Source organism: Falco naumanni, chromosome 2 (genome assembly GCF_017639655.2).
Source record: "Falco naumanni isolate bFalNau1 chromosome 2, bFalNau1.pat, whole genome shotgun sequence".
Taxonomy (NCBI): domain Eukaryota; kingdom Metazoa; phylum Chordata; class Aves; order Falconiformes; family Falconidae; genus Falco; species Falco naumanni.
This window is the reverse complement of record NC_054055.1, coordinates 121,965,931-121,980,721: the sequence shown is the minus strand read 5'-3', so window position 1 is coordinate 121,980,721 and position 14,791 is coordinate 121,965,931. Positions and strand designations below refer to the sequence as shown.

General features: G+C 37.9%; 1 protein-coding gene across 13 annotated transcripts in view; it reads right to left on the bottom strand.

The window, feature by feature from the left end:
• The window catches only part of SENP7 (SUMO specific peptidase 7), a 44,879-nt gene that overhangs the window by 5,056 nt on the left and 25,032 nt on the right, over positions 1 to 14,791 (bottom strand). For 12 of the 13 annotated variants that reach the window (XM_040583171.1, XM_040583174.1, XM_040583181.1 and 9 more), the window contains 11 exons: positions 14,176 to 14,209; positions 13,174 to 13,347; positions 10,639 to 10,901; positions 9,471 to 9,604; positions 8,102 to 8,218; positions 6,433 to 6,552; positions 4,136 to 4,228; positions 3,059 to 3,270; positions 2,587 to 2,639; positions 2,256 to 2,293; positions 1,969 to 2,037 (listed from right to left, as the gene is read on the bottom strand). In XM_040583171.1, coding sequence (XP_040439105.1) covers positions 1,969 to 2,037; positions 2,256 to 2,293; positions 2,587 to 2,639; positions 3,059 to 3,270; positions 4,136 to 4,228; positions 6,433 to 6,552; positions 8,102 to 8,218; positions 9,471 to 9,604; positions 10,639 to 10,901; positions 13,174 to 13,347; positions 14,176 to 14,209 — 1,307 coding nt within the window. The remainder of the gene's footprint in view (positions 1 to 1,968; positions 2,038 to 2,255; positions 2,294 to 2,586; positions 2,640 to 3,058; positions 3,271 to 4,135; positions 4,229 to 6,432; positions 6,553 to 8,101; positions 8,219 to 9,470; positions 9,605 to 10,638; positions 10,902 to 13,173; positions 13,348 to 14,175; positions 14,210 to 14,791) is intronic. The other variant, XM_040583182.1, reaches the window with a different exon arrangement.

Sequence of the window (14,791 nt, the reverse complement as noted above, 5' to 3'; positions counted from 1 at the left end):
ACAAGAAAACACAAATTCCACTGTCCAATATTCTATCATGCAGATAATTCTCTACCACATAATATGCAATATACAAAACAGAAAGATGCATTAAGTTATATGAAAACAGTTGTTTGCATTGAGTTTCCTAAAGCTATTAGGGTAACAGGACATTTTTAGACCTTAATTAAAGGAAGAACTCAAGTAATCTTTCCTGGTTACCATACAGATTTTTCCTGGGTTCATCCTAGAAGGCCAGCAGTGTTTTTTTAACCTAAGCAAACCATTAAAGAGACCTTAGAATTCACCTTACAAACAGAGTTACAATTGCACCAATACAACCCTTGCAAACCTACTAGTGTATAAAGTATATAAAAACTTGCTAAAAACCTTAAGCGACCACTTTGTTACTGATTAGGACTTATTTGTTATCAGGTTTTTCTATTGTTCTTGTGCTTCAGTAGCAACTCACTGACCTCACATTCTAGGCTGGCCGCAAATTTGGAAGAGCGTATGGAAAGCAGATGGGTGTGATTTTCAAAGGCAACACTTACCTATACTTCCCTGCTGATTTTAGTCAGAGTTACAAAGGCTCAGGGCTTGTGAAAATCAAACATAAGGTCTGACTTTAGGGAATAAAAAAATGTATACATTAACTCAGACCTTGTGTTTGATTTCCAAAAGCCCCAAGTCCTTGCAGTTCTGAGAATAAAAATACGTATCAAACTCTCAAAATAGCTTTTGGGGAAAATAGCAACTGTGAAAAGAAGGCAAACATAAACCAATTCAAAGACGAAGAAACTTCAGTGAAGCACATTCCTTAGAAACTGCAAGAACCTGTGATTGTACACTTCATAATTTTTTGCAGCTGATCACTGCCCAAAACACCACAAAAATCAACTCGAGGAAATTAGAGGTTACAGAAGCCCTGCATCAGTTTCCTTAAACTTCTGCTTTCAGGCTGTGACTGCAAATTGAAGGAATAAGAGGCCTGCTTCCCAAACTTCCCTGATCTCACAACTCCATAAATCACCTCTTTGTTTTCAGACTTTTCATGACATCTTTCTGAACTCCAGGAAACCACCCTCTCTGGAATTTCAACCCCAAGAGTAGCTCAAAGCACAGAGCACTATCTAGAGAAAAGATGTTTTCATAAAAATTTCTGATCCTCATCTAACCCTGACATCGTAATTTTGAAAGATTTACTTTTACAAGACTGAGGTACTATTTGGTTTAGGTATTTTTGGTCTTTTCAGTTAAGTGAATACAACAGAAAACAAAAAACAATTCTATTTAACTTCAAATATTTAATATTAGCAACTTCTAAAAAAGGTCTTGATAGGTGTTAAAAGTCATCAGGAGTGTGTAAAAGTACTGGAAGTCTGAAGAAGTTCTTCCAATACTTACACACTTTTCACATAAAAAAATGTGTTTTTACTCTCACTTTCCAAAACAAATAATACCATTCCAATACAACTATACTGACACATCAAGCTTTTAGGCAGCTTCAGTCTAGTTTCTGGTTTTTTGCAGATAGGTGGGAGTGGCTTTAATGCTGTAATTCCATAAGCTCCATCAAAATAATGATTATCAGCCCTCTGGAAAATAAATCATTTACATTTCAAACTATTAATTTTAAAGAATATGGTTTTCTCCCCTTAAAAACACCTTCCATTATTGAACTGGAGGGGATTAAAGAAAAAAAACAAAAAAAACCCAAAACCACCCCCCCCACACTTTTAAGTTTTATTATTTTTTTTCAATTTCAAAAAAACCTGTCCACTTCACAATTTTTGCATTATATCTGGGCTGCAGAGCAAAGACAGGCTTTTCACACAAGCCTTGGTACTGCTATTACAATTTTCTTTGTAGTAAGCCTTTATGAATTTTCCTTTAGCATTAGAAATGTACACCTTAATAAAGTATTTTGAACATAGAAATAAGACCAGCAGCATCTCTCGTTAATAAATAAAAAATGTAGTTACTTACTCTCTCAAAACCTGAACTGTTTTCTGCACAGAACCAGCTTTCAAAGAATCTAAGATGAGTATACAAGGCCTGTACACAACAAAAACAAACAAATCACTGTAGTCTTCCATTATCAACACTACCAAAGCAAATATTTTCTTTGAATAGAGCTTAACAAGACCACCAATCTGAACAAGCGTGGAAAAAGAAATTGACAAGTCCCTACAGCTGTAGCTTTATGACAAATAACAATTACTGCAGAATTTCTTCATATAATTTAATGATAATGTATGAAACCAGAAACATACCTTTTACAAATCTGCCTTTTGGAATTACTTAGGGAGATCTAAGAGAATAGAAAATAAAAATAACCTTAAAAAAATCACAGCAATTATAAAATCTGATGTCTTCATAGATTTAAAAGCCAAAGAGGCTCCTTTTTCAGAAACAGAGAACCTGATAAATAATTTTTAAAAGCATATGAAAGCATAGCATAGGCAACATAAGCAGGCTAAGGAGGACTTCAGGCTAATTCAAAGTGCCTTGCACATTATGAAGGCCACACAAACATCGACAGCTGCTGCAAAAAAGATGATGCAAAATTACTCATTCCCACTGTCAATACAAAAAGGCACTTACTCTAGAAATACCTGAATCCAGGACTGAAGCAGAAGCAGCGATTTCACTGCCACCTAGTGCAACAGAACAAATTAAAAAGTCTTAAATACTTCCTAACTGAAACATCTTAATTTTCAAATTCATTATTAATATTCAAAATACAACAGCAAAGTACAAACCAATTTTGCTTCCCTTCTCAATGTTCAAATAGCAGTTACTGAGGGCCTGCCTTCCTGGTAAAATTCTTACTAAAATCTAAGAAATTTCCACTCATGATGGGATCTAAGCCACTCATTTTACATGTTTCTTCCAGTATTTTCCAGAGTTGCAGACAACAAGAAGTCAAGTCCTTGCTATGCATGGTAATACAAAAATGTATTGCATCCGTCTTGATGTGAAAGATACTTTTTAAGACATCCTATCCCTCCTTCAAGGATTAAAACACTATTAGAACTGTATATGGCTTGACATGATTTTCTTCTAGATTACCTACCTTTTGAGAAGAAACTTCTGTTAGCATCCATTTCTTCTTCATCCTTGTAGTTACCAGTAAAGGCCAACACTGAGCCAGTTGTAGGGTTCTCACTCTCTGACAAAAGCAGAGACCGTTGAGGCTGGCGATGCAATGAATTCTGATGGGGACAGTCCTCATACACAGCTTCTTCTAACCAAGGAAAACAGATAACTGCAATGTACCAATGAGACCTGCCCAGCAGTGGGGAGAGCGGGGGGAAAAAACGTCAAAACTGTATAACATTTCGTTCTGAATAAAGGCTATGAAAAGTTTTATAACATCGACAGCTCATGGATAACTCTTCTGTGACACACAACCATCGCTGCCATGTTCCTTCATGGCATCTCGTACTAATCCTCTCACTTTGCATTTTACTTTGCGTGGTGGCATAACAGCGAAAATAAGCATCAATTTCTTTCAAAAAACCCAACCAACCCACTTCAGCAATTCATCAGTGTCTCGCCACCCATCCCACACCATAAAAAAAAAAAAAAAAAAAAAAGGCAGCAGGAAAAATAAAATTATCTGTGCTGGTGATCCCAGTTTTGAATATAGCTGAAGGTACAGCATGCCTCTAGCCTCATCAATTTCTGCAGCTGTTTTGCATACGTAACTCCCAATGCCTATTCCGTTTTACTGGAGTTTCCATGTGCAGGTCAGTCATCCAACAGGGCCAAGGCACAGACCATGGAAGTACTACCCCTGATCCATTAACGCTGTAAGTTGCTGTGATTTCTTTATAGAAATATTACTTAAGTGCAGAGGAATTATCATGATGACACACAAATTATTTTGAAAAACACATAAAAGCAATTTTCAGTAAAACAAAAAACACCCCAAAAAAAGACACAAAGTTTACTAAAGACAACCAAATAAAAAGTTTAATTTTTGAAGAGAATTCAAAATTACTCATCCCACACCTGTTACTTCTTCAGAATCTAATGTGTTAATTTCCAGTGATCCAAGCTTACAGCCATACATCTTTTTATCACCACAACATTCAAACATTTAAGTCTTTAAATAACAGAAAAGGTGTCTAAAAAAAAATAGACTTACTCCTCATTCACAGGCACAAAGATATAATCTTTACTGAAGATGTTTATATGACGAGTCCATGTTCTTACTCTTCTGTGTCTTCTCTGTGCCACCCTGCAGAAACCAAATGACAATTGTAGTTCAGGTTTGTTCTTTTTTATTAAAGGAATGTATAGGGATTAGAACTCCTACATCTTCCAAATCCCTCAATGGGTTTTTCATTTCCTCTTGAAATTTCCCCAACAGAGAAAAAACAAATCAGCACACCATTAAGCCTAAGTGACTTAGAAACCATTTCTGAACTGTCTTAAACCCTTCTGGAAAAAAAAATCATCAATGCATTTGAAAGGATTTCTTGCAGTTATTTGTCCAGTAATTATTATTTACTACACTAAATGCAAAAATCTCATCTAAACACAAGCCAATGTAAAAACAGATCTATATCAATTTATACACATCCGTGAATTAAACTTCACAACACATTTGAAGGCCTGTCTAAATAACCTTATCTTCTGAAGGAAAAAGCTACATGTCTTGCAACACATCTGTAGCAAAGCCAGAACGGAAACAGATTCCTTCCAGCTCTGAGCTTTAAATGCTGGAGGACATTTCATTTTCAGTCCTACAGACATAAAGCATGAGGACAGGATACTAAATGAGTAAGAAAAAATTCAGAAATTCAGATTTTCAGCTTTCTTAGTTTGCATAACTTGAAACAGAAGCCAACAGTTCCCAGAACTGTTCCAATTTGATCTGAAAGCAAAGTTCACTCTACTCAGGAGACACCTTTATTACCATTCTGATTCCAGCCTGATCTGCGATTAAGAAACATAACTTCAGCATAGGACATAGGGGAGAAAATGAAGAAAATGAGTGCAGAATGGAAAAACAGGCTGCTGTGGGACTCTGCATGGGCCAACGTTAAGTGAAGACCTGCTGCAAACTTCTGCTACGTAATTCTGGAAGACTGGGAAGAATGTATGTTTGCACCCTTGGAAAACACCTACAGAAGCAGCTTTCTCAATCTATTGCCTAAGCAGTGTGAAGAAAGGAAAGCAAAGCATCTTTAAGTTGTCACATCAATTGAGATTGATTTCATTTACAATGGTATAGAGCCCAATTTTCCACTGTCCATTTATCAAAAAAAGCCCAACAGAAACAAAAAAACAAAACCCAAACCACCTGTAATCACCAGGTAAGTATCTAAGCCCAAACAAAAAACCAGAATTTCCAAAGGTATCTCCTGATCCAGAGCAGCTACAGTCCTTGAAATATGGTGAACTGAGTGTCATTCCAGTTCCTCAAGAAGGTTACTGACAGTCCAGCCTTGTAAGAGGAATCAGATCAAGGCACAACAGCATTTTTAACATGGACAATTATGTCTCCATCTCAGAATTATTAGGGTCAGAAGACAGTAAAATAATGGAAGACACCCTCTCAAGCACAATTCCTTGAATTTTTGAGACATCTCTGAGAATATTACAGAAGTTGCAGGTTTTTTTACGTAGCTTTTGCCCAGCAGAGACTGTAACACAAGCAAGATGGCACACCTCTGTGCAGGTGGCCTCTTTTGCCAACAGAATGAAAAACCTGAGGATTTAATACGTAACTTCAAAGAGAAACACAAAAAAACCTTCTATCATCTGAATACTGAAAACAGAATGAAAGTTGCCAGCAGATCATCACTGTAAGTGAAGTGGCAGGGCAAGCTCTGCTCTCAAACATCAGTGTTGAGAAGGAACAGAAAGTGTGCTGGGCGTGGCCCTACCCTTTAGAGGGCCTTCGCTGGAAACACAAAGTGATACAGTGCTCTTGAGCTGTTAATGATACCTTTTTGTGAAACACTCCAATTCCAGTGTGCTCAAATGTTAAAACACAAACATGTAAACTTGGTGTGTGTGTGAGAAAATTTTCTTACTACAAATTTGGACAATTAATTTATTACCAATATGCAAAATTAAATATGTGGTAAATCTAAAAATATTTTTGGAAGTGCAATTTCTTAAAATGATGCATACCTTGCAAAACTCTGAGTTCACGATTAAAAGATCAAAATACATAAATAATTGTCTTAAGTAAAGACTCAGGTCAAGTTGGAGAAAGATGGTAACATTTTCACTCACATTCAGTATGAATCACATGTAGATTCAATGAAAAAACAGTATGCTTAAATTTTGAGTTACCACATTTATCCACTAATCCCTTGGAGAACACTGATTACTATTTTACGTGCAAATTAGAAAATGATCTGTGAAACTTCCAGGTGGCATAAATAGATAGCTTATTTCCAGTCATAATGCCATCCAAAATGAACTTACGAAACTTTGAGATCTCCCTCAGAGTTTTTTTCTGTTCTGGTCAGGCACTTATAGAAGAAACTACTAAAAATGTGTGTACGGTCAGCAATATGTTTTGGCACCTTCTCCAACAAAAGGTATCTACAAAAGAAAAAAGAAGAAAATTTTAAAATTCCTTTTCTAGAAAGTACCGTTACTTAGAAAAAAGGACAATTGTTTTAATGACTTAGAATACTCACATTACACTTGCTATCACTTGCCTTCACAGACGCTAATCATGCCAAACTTTTCTCTCTATTTTCAATACGCACATGGGTGGACATCATCAGAGTATGTAACAGCCAAGCAACTACTAAGAATGCAGTTATTTTTTATCTCAGATTTGTGCTCTAGTATTTATGCTTCTGAATTTGTTTTTAGAGCTAGGTTTCTAGTCCTTGCAATTAAGACAGGCTTGAAAACGTAGCCACGTATAAACCTATGGAGTGTTATACTCCTGTGTATACAAAAAGCATAGAACAGCTCAGTACTATAAGTTGTCCCGTCTACTTAACCGTCACATACATAACCTGTATAAGACAAATATTCTACAAACACTCATTCCGTATGATTTTACTGTTGATCCTTTGGCTATAAACATCAGTTTGAGCTTGAGTGTTTCCTCTACCATCCTAGAAGGCCAAAGCTTTCACTGCAGACATCCTACACAATGTGCCTCCAGCTTCATCCAATGACTTGGGCAATACATGATATAGCTTGCAACACAACGAAAACTGAGAATGTGGGAAGTCTAACAAATTTAAAAAGCAGAAGGGTTTCTGCAATGATTGCATTAAATTCCATTATTCAAATCTTCCTTTTCTGGCGAGATGAAGCTACAGCTATTGAGAGGACCACACTGCATGATTTGTTTCTAGTTCAGAGCAAAATATAGGGGGCTTTACTGTAAATCCACATTGAAACATTGGTTGGCACACATTTCCCTTCCCACTCTTCTAGACAAGAAGTTTTAACTGACTTCCTATTGCTCACTGTTACTGCAGTCATGCCGGATGCCAAGCAAAATGACATGATTGCAAACAACCTTCAAAAGGAGCCAGAATTCTGCTTAGGTTTAACTCAGCACAGGGAAAATAAACCTCAGCTTTAGGAAATGGTGGCCCACAATGCGGGTTCTGGAAAACTTCCTTTCACAAGCAACTTGTAGCAGTATGGCATGAAGCAGGTAAGCCAAGCACAACTTCCTCAAGAAGTATTTGCTCTGTTCCTTTCTGCAGCAGCTGTGCATCTGAAGAATTCCTCAACTCTTGCACACAATAGCAGAGGATGCTCCACTTCACGGAAACTTAGTAAATAAACTGCTAGTACAGACCCTCTACTTTGTTCAACTGCTGCTTAAACCTCAGTGCTCAGCACTTTCTGTTCTGTGAGGTCACCAAGAAGCTTTTTTCCCCCAGCTACTCTGTCTGGATTATATCACAGCCCTTTAGAGGGACAAGAATAATGATACTGAAACAAATGAAACTGCTGAGAACACACAAAAGCTTTAAAAAACAGTCCAACTTATAAATTCATCACATTGTTACTTCTGAAACTGTTGTATCCTATTTAGCAACCAACATTTACAGTAACACTCAAGTCCAGATCAAGTCCTACAAAGAGGGGTACAATTAAGGTTGTGTTTACTTACTTAAGATAGAAATCAATGATGACATCATTGAGAAACTTGCCATATTCTAAGCACTCTAGGTCTTCCCTTGTGACTCCCAGTCCTCCTTTTGCAGGTGGAGGTGGATAAACAATTAAACTAGAAAAAACAAATCACGTAACATTGACAAACTGTGTTTTACATGACATTCTTCTTAGCATGGCCGTTCCACATGTTGAACATTTTCTAGAAAAACCTGTTAGAAGTGGTAGTTCTCAAACCTGTTGACTAACTCAAAAGTCCTTTACCATTTCTTCCTCCAACAGTTAAGTGTTACAAAACAAATATGCACCCCAACACACACCGCAATTTTAAGAAAAACTTTTGAAAAGGAGATTATTTTGTACCTTCATCTTGGTTTTCTATTTTTGATGAAAGTAATTGACAAATGGCTATATAAAATGGGAAGAAATACTAGGGAACATATTCTCAAATGGTATGAATGAACAGTGATTTCCTATTCATTAAGACGCCAATAAGGACTCCCACATTTCTAAGCAGGAAGCTTGGTTTTACTTACACACCATGCAGCATATGTACTCTAAGTGGTTTGAAACTGCCTGAGTTACCTCTAACGTTAGTATTTAAAATGTATTTTAAAAGCTCTAGATTAACAACCATGTTACTTAACTGGAACTATGAAATAAGCATTTTTGCTGTTGCAAAAACACAGCCAACTGCTATACTGTCAGTAAAAACAGTGACAACAAAAGGCAAGAGCTCCTAAGAGCAAATTACTTCACAAATGCTTGCCATACTAGGGGTATGAGGACTAACAGGCCAGCACAGACAGAACTGAGGCATGTCAGTGCTCCCCGAGTACCTTATTGCATTACACGTTTGTGTGTTCTTGTTTTCTAATGTCTTTTGTTAAACCAAGCTCCTGTACTAACTAGCAAATTGTATGACAAACGAGTTACAAACAGATTGAGTGTGGCAGAACAGTAAGAGAAAACATTGCTTAGATAAAAAAATATAAAAAATAAAAGGCTCATCTTAAGCTAGCAATACTTTTGCTCTGATATGGACCTAGATGGACACTCAGATGCCGTGAGGTCCCTACCCTCCCACTGATGAATCCATGACACGATCTTGTAGTCACAGTTCACAGAAATTCTCTAATCTGTGAGATTTTGTGTCATCCTGTAACACATCCATTTTGCCTGTTAACTATTAGGATGGAAAAAGGAAAAACTACATTCATACTTGGTGATATTTTAGATTACTAGAGCATCTTTCACCCAACACTTTCAAACCAACTAGAGAGTGATAGTTAAGTCAGGGCTTTTATTCCAGCAATTTATTCAATTTGTTTTATTTTCACCTTCTCATTTATATGAAATATACTTACTTTTTAACTGCTCCAGCTTCTCTTACTTCTTTCCATTCTTCATTCAGTGCAGAGGACAAAGAGATAGAATAGCAACCACTACTCTGCTTACTCGCAAGGGCGTAACTGGGCCTGGCCACTTCTCGTTTTGATTCCTACCAGAAAAAATCGAAACAATATTAATAGTAAAAAGCATTATACAGCTTGGTATGTGAAAGAGAACACACAAAACCCAAGCCTGAAGCCCACAGGGGTACCCTGTGTCACTGAAGAGGAATCTTGCTGGAGGGCACAAGTATAAACATCAAGTACTTAGGCAAACATGCCACTGTGCAGACAATAAAAAAGTTATGTCCCTTTTAAAATGATGACAGGCCTTCATCTGCTCATAAACTCTCTCTTAAACTGTTCAAGCGTTATTCAGCCAACTGATGCAGAATTGGTTTGGGAGAAGAAACAGGACCAGTTGGAGGAGTCAAGTATTAGACTGTCTTACTAGGAGCTGTGTATGCTTGGAAGGTTTGAAAAATCTAGCTCTTAACAATTTGCCTAAAAATTATATAGATTTGAACTGGTTGGCTCAATTTTTAAGTTCCCAGTTTCACAGCCAGATCAATCTGTGCTTTCTACTGACAGGAACACACACATGTAATTTCTGAAGTGACAATGATGAGGGGTTGGGTTGAGACATTTACTCCTCAGAGGGAGGTGCAGTAACACATTAACTCGCACAGCCCCATCTCCCCAGCTGCCTTAGGAATCATTTAACATTTCAAGCTGTGGAGGCCTCACAAATATGTCTAAAGGTGTCTGGAATGATACACAGTTCCTCTCTTGCTGCAGCCCCTCACTTCCAGCTCGACTGAAAAATGGCTCCATCACTCATTACTTGATTAACTCCCAACTTGCTGCCCTGGAGACACCACAGGGACAGGAATCCATGTGGTTCTAGGCATACGCAACTGTGAGTCAACCTAAAGCTTCAGTATTTGCCACCTACTGATGAGATCTATACACTATCCCTCCATGGACACGATCTAGTTTACGGTCAATCTTGCCCCAGTATGAGAGAAATTACAAACTATTTTTTTTTTAAGCTATGGATTAAGAAGGACAGCTGACCTGAAATTTACTACAATGTGTGAATGCTGACAGGTGGTGATGAATCAAGCAACAGCTACACACTAACCTGAACTGCAGGCTCACGAGCATCTGAGGTATTCTCTTTTGACATACATTGCTTTAGTAGATACTTATTGTAACTCATAAAAGAACTCTCTTCAGGAGAAAGGTCCTTAAATAAGGGTAATGCTTGCTTCAGAGACAAAATTTCAGGGAGATCCGGAGCTCTGTTCTTTTTGCTCACATCTGTAATCAACTCAGTCAGTCTGTCTTCTTCCTGTTCTGTGAGTGGTTGGGACAGTTCAAGAAACACAAATTCACTAGATATGGCTGGAAAAAAGAGAGAATGGATAGTATTAACATATATTAGTTATGTGATTAAAACTTGTCTGCATAGCCACAAAGGAGCACAGAGAGACAATGGCAGGAGAGGGAACCCAAATACCCTGTCAGGTTCACCGCAGGGGCCACCAGCCCACCAAAGGCCACCTCCAGAAGCCCAGGGGAGCTCCAAGGCACAACGGCAGGCAGGAACCCAGATTACGGACGGGGAGGAAGGGACGCCCAGGCTGGGTCCTTCCCAGGGCGGTCACAGGAGAGCCTCAGCCCCAGGGTCCAGACCCAAAACCCACCAAGGCGAGCCAATGTCAGAGCACCCTCCGGACTGAGGGGGTTGCTGCTGGGGTGTGTGGCACACATGGTGTGATGCAGGGGAAAAGCATTTTGGGACTCACAGGACTTATTAGGGGATGTTTAAGGGAAGAACCAATGGCAGACAAAGGGGGGCATTTAGGTGATTCAGGGAGGAACAAGCGTGGGGGAAAGAGAGGACTAAGGGCATAAAAAGGACCAGTTGCATCTAAATACTTTGCTGGTCAACACACTTGTCCAGCCACGTCTTGTGCAATGGTCAGCACAGTCTGTGTCATCTTATTAAATTCCTTTCTAACTCTCCTGGGTGAGGGACTCTATTTGATGCGTGTGTAGGGGTCTGAGTGCAGCAAACACATCAAGTGCACATGATTAAAAACAAAGATCAAGCCAAACTAGCTGAACAGGTGAAGTGACCTGGGAGCCAGGAGGGTGAGCAGGTCCCTAAGGGACAGCTCCGGCTGTGAGACTGCCTATGTATCTGTAAGGATGACAGCACAGAGGGGGTCAGCTATTGGGACCAGGGGAGTCCTGGCCACCTATGTGCATGCACAGACATGACAGTCTGTACCAGCAACTGGCACTGGCCTCTGTGGTGTGTGTGTGGGGTGTGTGCGTGTCTGTGTGGGGGTGTGTCTGGGGGTGTGGGGGAGTTGTATTTTCTCACTAGTGGGCCTCCACCCTGCTCAGCCAGAGAGGGGAGCAGGAGTAGGCTGTTGGTGCTGTCTGTGTTTGTATGAGGCTGTGTATCTGTGTGGCCAGTTATGTATGTATGTGGTGCATGTGAGTGCTCTGTGTGCTCTACCTATTGGGATTGCGCCTTCAGCCTTGCTGCTGGTTGAACTTGGGGACATGGAGCTGCAGCAGCCTCACCCCTCAGGCTGTTGGATCCAGCCCAATACATTTTCCTCTAATATTAAACACACTAAGAAGGTAGAGTAGAATCGTATCAACCACTTCCACAAACTGTAAAACCATCACTGATTCATTTCTACAACTCTGTAAATACATTTAAAAATATTTAGTTACTACATATTCAAAAGGCATAAAACTGAAGGCACAGAAACTTAGTATCAAATCCTGAAGGTTTTTCCTACAACAAGAATGTAATCAAGGTAAATAAAGCTAAGATTAAAGGTGCCTCACATCTTCATTCAAATTCCACTAATGTCACTGGAAGCTGTGTCTATAGAAGCTATCAGTAACTGTGATAAACTTGTATCAAGTAAAGGTAACTCATTGCTAAAATTCCACTCAGTATTTAATTTCAAACTACTCTTATGTAAAGTTAACATTACTTACAATTTTTCTTCATACAGGTGGTGATTGCATATTGTAAACATCCTGTTAAATTTCATACCGGCAACTCTGACATCATCATTTTGGTAGATGTCATTTTGCAACGATTTTGCTAGTGTGTGCTACTCTGAATATCTGAACAGAAATTATACTCAGTTTTTACACAGCTTCACACTAGAAAAACAAATAGAGCCAGTCCATAATACCCTATGGACTAAATAGCCCATTTGGCCTTCAGGGGAAATAAAGCAATGGCCCAATGCAGTCTTGTCAAAGATCAAAATCACCCATTATCTTCCAAGCATTTCATCTAGCAAGTGCATTACTGTAAAGTAAGGACACTTAAAACATGCCATTTATTTCAAAGGGAGAGATACTATATACATAAGCCTAGATTCAGAAAGCCTCCTCACATAGATTACAACTGTGTTACAAGGTCTTTTCATAAAGTAGGAGTGATTTCGAATCACATTGTTAGATTTTTCTTCCAAATACAAATATAGCGAGGCATTTTGTAAAAGCAAACCTGACCAACTTTCTTTAAAAAGCTACAGGCTTTCCTCAGTATTGCAGAACCACAACTGTAAAATGACCACTTTATTGACATGACATACGTTAGACCTTTTCATAGTGTTTCAGGGAGACTACTCACATGGCTTGCTGGTAATGAGCTTTCCCAACTGGGTTTCAATCTTTTCTACATAATCCACAGACAACCAAAGGAATATGATCATTGTTGAAGAACAGCCATCATCACTTCTCCACAAGCCAAACCTTCTCAGATTCAGAGTATCCACTGTCAGCTTAATATTCTTATTAAAAGCCACTGTAGAAAACAAAATTTAAAACAACCATGTCTTTCACAGCCATGGACAATTATAAAGTCATACATGTTACAGTAATAACATGCTAAGATCTAAGTATGATCAGAGTGTATTAAAACAGTACTTGTAGATTTTATTCCTGGCATGACCTAAACTGTTCAGGATTTAATACTTAAATCAGTTATATCAAACTATGTAAAACAGGTTGTGACGCCAAAAGCTAAACGTCTAAATACAGGATTCTTCATGAAAAAAAACTGTATTTTTGCTCATAATACACACAATTAATACCTACAAATATAGGAAAAAATATTACAGATCATGAACTCCTATCTGCTTTTAGTCAATCCAAATCAGAACTGTTCACAAACCTCCTCCTACAAGATACAGAAATCACACATCATCTTTGGAAAATGGACTGAGTAAAAATCTGCAATTACATTCCTTCCAGCTTTAGTCAACTCACATATTTTTGTTTAATAAACCTAAAGGTCTAAAACCTTAATCTGAAAAGAATAATGTTTCACCTCAAAAACATGCGGAGTCATATTTACTATAATTCAACACACTATATGGAGGAATGTGGGAGGCAAGGCCATTAAAACTACAAGGTCACCTTAAAAGTATAGGAAGCTGCTAAGTTATTAATGCTTACACTATAAACACCAATACTTTTATTTATTGAAAAACTGAAATTTTAAAAGTTGTTTAATGTCTTCGTGAAAGCAAATAACATTATAAATTATCCATAATATAAATATATACTGAGTATTTTAACACAATACTTTAAAGATACAGTTAAAAGATAGCTAAAAAAAAAAATCTCTTACCCTGAAATGGGATCGTAATATGATTGGTTCTAAACTGAAATAAGATAAAAAAAAATACAAATTAGTTTTATTTTTATTAATTGATTAAAAAAAGTAAGATTTTTAAATTATCTGCATTTTTTGTTTGTTTATAGCCAAATAAACTGAAAATAATATCGTACAATCATTTATGGTGGAAAAGACCCTTAAAATCACTACGTCCAGCTGTCAACCTGACACTACCGAGTCTATTATGTCTAGTTGGAGACTTAACATTGCCTGTTTCACCTAAAACACCACTCCTAAATACATGTTGCAGAATCTAAATGACAGCAAAGTGACTTCCAGGGCTGCTAAGCACTGAGAAACAAGCAGAAAGTTGCAGAGCTGCCTACAGGCTCCTTAAGAAGGAAATAAATAAATAAATAAAATGAACATTTAGGTCAAAAGGAGCTTAGGTGCCCCATCACAAAGACTGTCAGCTGCACTATTTGAACTAAGGACACTATAAAAGGTCCAACGCTGGGGTGTTATTTTGCTGTTTGTATTAACCTTTGAATTAAAGGCCTTTACAGTTTCCACTGACACTGCTTCTTTGTTAAAAAGACTTGGCTAAATAAATAACACTTTATTGTCA